General features: G+C 55.3%; 1 protein-coding gene across 1 annotated transcript in view; it reads right to left on the bottom strand.

Annotated features, from left to right (window-relative positions):
• The window catches only part of LOC105289263 (heat shock protein beta-8), a 12841-nt gene extending 10004 nt beyond the window's left edge, over positions 1-2837 (bottom strand). The window contains exon 1 of the mRNA XM_011355851.2: positions 1975-2837. Within this exon, the coding sequence (XP_011354153.1) occupies positions 1975-2341 (367 nt within the window). The 5' untranslated portion in view covers positions 2342-2837. The remainder of the gene's footprint in view (positions 1-1974) is intronic.
• Positions 2838-3475: the final 638 nt, after the last annotated feature.

The following is a 3475-nucleotide window of genomic DNA, read 5'->3' as shown; positions in this document are numbered from 1 at the left end:
AAGAAGTACCTAGAAAGGAGAATGGAGAAAAAGCCCTTCAGGCTGGACAGAAATCTCCACAGGGCATGGGGGACCCTCCAACCTGGGGTGGAAGACTCTAGAATCCTAGTTAAAACGAAGGCAGGAGGATCGGTGATGATCATCACCCTTTTTTACAGAGTGCTGGGCGGGCGCTCTCATTAGCTCCGTTCCACAGACATTTATTATCATATACAGTCTGCTTATTTGTTATCACATGTTGTCTGCTTATATTTATTTAATCTTCCCTACAGTCTTATGGGATAGATGTTATTATGGTCGCCGTTCTGCAGATGAGAAAACCGTGGCTCAGAGCGGTGAAAAGACTTTCTTGTCCACATCCACCCGGAAATTGAACAGCAGAGTCAGGATCTGAACCCGGCTCTCAAAGACTAACCACCGTTTATGATTTATTGGGGCCTTGCTACCGTGGCCGGCATTTTAAGAACAACAACGTCAACTTGAATAACGACACTGAACCACTGTGTTTCAGGCACGTGTCACAAGCATCACCTCATTTAATACAACACTCCTTATGCCGTGTAGCCCTTTGAACCCTGATTTCCAAATGAGAAAACAAAGCAGAGAGAAGTTGAGTAATGTGTATATCCTGCTGGTTAGTGGCGGAGCCGGTTTCAAAACTCCTGCCTGCCTCCCGGCCAACTCACAGAGCCCTGGCTGACCCCTGCTCCATCAGCACGCGGCCCCAGCTTGTCTCCTGGCCCACCACACCAGACGGAGCCTCTGATGTTTCTAATTCCGCTCTGCTGGGCTTTGAAACTCCCCCCAAACGCCGCCCTGCCAGGGCTTGTCCCTGCCCAGCTTGTGTTTTTGCAATGGCTTTTATTGATTTTCTGGCTGGCAGAGGCTTCCCTGGGAACATGCTCTTTTTAATGGAGCTTTAATTGGGAAGGAAGTGAGAGAAAGCCTTTCCTCTGCTGCCCAGCTTCACGGGGGCGGAGACTCCAGTCTCCTCTTTGCTTTTGCCTGGAGCATGCTCTCTCCCAGGCCCGGACCTGGTGACAGGGGCCCCGTGCCTGGAGTCAGGGGCAGGCCTAGACTCTTCGTGCTGCTGACTCACAGCGTGACCTTGGAAGAGTCCTGCCTGGGTCTCAGCCTCGGCTGCAAAATGGGACTAGATACCTCTGCTTCTCGGGGCTGGAGTGCGGATTATTTGGGAGAAGGGATCGAAGAGTTTTAGCCCAGCCCTTGGTACCTAGTAGGTGCTTAATAAACCATCAGTTTGCTTCCGGCCTCCCAGTTCCCAGACGGCCTGGGTTTGAACCTTTGCTGGCCTTGGGCACGTTATTTAGCCTCTCTGTGCCTCAGTTTCCTCATCCGTAAAAAGAGGAGACAAACACGACTCATGTCCCCTGGTCGTGTTCTCTGAGACGCTACAGGTAAAGCACAGAGTGTGGTGCGTAGCAGAGAGTAAGCTCTCAATCCACGTTACTAATTGGTGTTGTTATAATGACTGTTAAGCCTCGGTTTCCTTATCTGGGACAGGGGGAAGCGTGTCGCTTGAAAGCCGTGCTGGTTATTAAAACTCTCAACACTCAGCATTAAACACGCCCTTCTAGACCATGTTGTGATGCTGGGGTGCGACGAACCCCATTTTTTTCTTTTTCCTCCTTCTGTATCGGTTTCATTTCTTCTTTCTATAAAATTCTCTCTGTCAAACTAGCTGACGCGGTTCCCGTCTTCCTGCCCGTTCTCGGATTGATACAGCGCCCCGAGGCCCCCGAAGCCAGGTCGGACTCAGATTTCTCCTGGAAGCCAGGAGAGGAAAGCTCTTTCCTAAAGATAACTTCTGTGGGCCGCATTCCCGAGCCCTGAAGTCACCTGTGTCATGCTGTCATAGCTTCCGCTCTAAGGAAACAGTTCTCCTGGCTGTAGCCAGGGCCGAGGCCTGCACCCACCTAGCTGGGCTCTCTCTCCCACCTGCCCCTCACTCACCGGACACCTCCACGTAGCCGTCCTTGGTCTTCACCATCAGCTCCTCCGGCTTGAAGCTGTGCACGTTGACGCACACTTTCCAGGGCTCCCCAGGGAAGGGTGGGGGGCTCCTGCCCTCGGCAGGTACCCCAAACCGGCTGGTGGCGGTGGGCACGCGGGGCACCGTGCCCGACCTCAGGGACCCTGGCCAGGCCGAGGAGAGTCGAGGCAGGGCCCAGTCGGGCCAAGAAGCAGTCAAGTCGTCGGGGAAGGGGTCCATGCCAAAGCCATCATCCAGCAGGCGGGAGGAGAGGGACGAGTCTCGGAAAGGGTCTCGGCGCAGGCGGCTGGGGTAGTGGCAGGGAAAGGGCATCTGACCATCGGCCATGGCAGCTGCTGAGCTAAAGAGGAAACTGGAGGCTCAGAGAGAGGGAGCCACCTGCCCAAGGTCACTCAGCAAGGCGATGCGGCTGGGCTAGCCTTCCAAGCTTGTTCTTCGGCTTCAGAAAATGCCAAACCATCCACTGCCAAGGACGAAGGCACGCGCCAGGCTGCGGTCCCAGCCCCCAAAGACACTTCAGCCACCAAAGGTGACCCCCGGCCGGTCCAGCAGAATCTCAGAGGGGCCCCCTCCACACCACCTCACCAGAGATCAGCCAGCCACTGTCTTCCCAGGCTGCCCAGGCTCGCAGCCAGAGCCGCTGAGGTCTAGAGTGGAGCCAGGAGCTTAATAAACCCTAGAAACTTCTCCTCGCTTCTGGGCTGGGAGCCTTCTATTTATTGCTGCTAGGGGCTGGAGGCGGGTTTTGCAAGCGCCTCCTGTCACAGGAGTATTCGGAGGTGATGAACTAGCTCTGGAGAATCTGTGGAGGGAACAGCTGGGCTCCCTGGGGGCTGGGAGGGGCCTTTGAGTCCAGTTCAGCCAGCCTCTCTGCACAATCTCTCCTCCCCGAGTCCCGCTCAGCTCCGCCCCGCCCCCCCCCAGAGCCCGCCCCCAGCAGGCTACTAGGGCCCGGCTATTAATAACCCTCTGCCTGGCTGAAGGCTCAGGTCACCCTCTGCAAATACCTTCCCCACAGCATGCTGCAGCCTGCCTCCCCCAGTGGCCACCGGCAGAAGGGGAGGACAGGGCCTGGAGCTCTGTGACTTTGAAGGCATCTAGATGGCCCTGGGTTACAGTCTCTACTTATAAGCTCTCAGAGCTGGCCTTCGTGATCCTCTGAGGGCAGTCACATTATTCCCAGGGCATCTCTGAGCTGTCCCTTTTTCCCACCTGTATAATGGACCTGATAGCAGCCTGCTTGTGGATGTGTCACGAGGAATACGTGAGGCAATCACAGCTAAGCACTTAGCAGACTGGCATTCTTGGCGTCCTCGATTATACAACGCTTGCTGCCTGCCAGGCCGGTTCTAAGTGCTTCACCAATATTAACTCGCTTCGCCGTCGGTGCTGAGATGTAAGGGTACTAGTTTTGTCCCCTCTGACAGATGAGCCAGCTGCCATAGGACCTGTTAACCAATG

This window comes from Pteropus vampyrus, unplaced genomic scaffold (genome assembly GCF_000151845.1).
Source record: "Pteropus vampyrus isolate Shadow unplaced genomic scaffold, Pvam_2.0 Scaffold23, whole genome shotgun sequence".
NCBI classification, from domain to species: Eukaryota; Metazoa; Chordata; class Mammalia; order Chiroptera; family Pteropodidae; genus Pteropus; species Pteropus vampyrus.
Note: the sequence above shows the minus strand (reverse complement) of the source record. Positions and strands in the feature narration are given on the sequence as shown.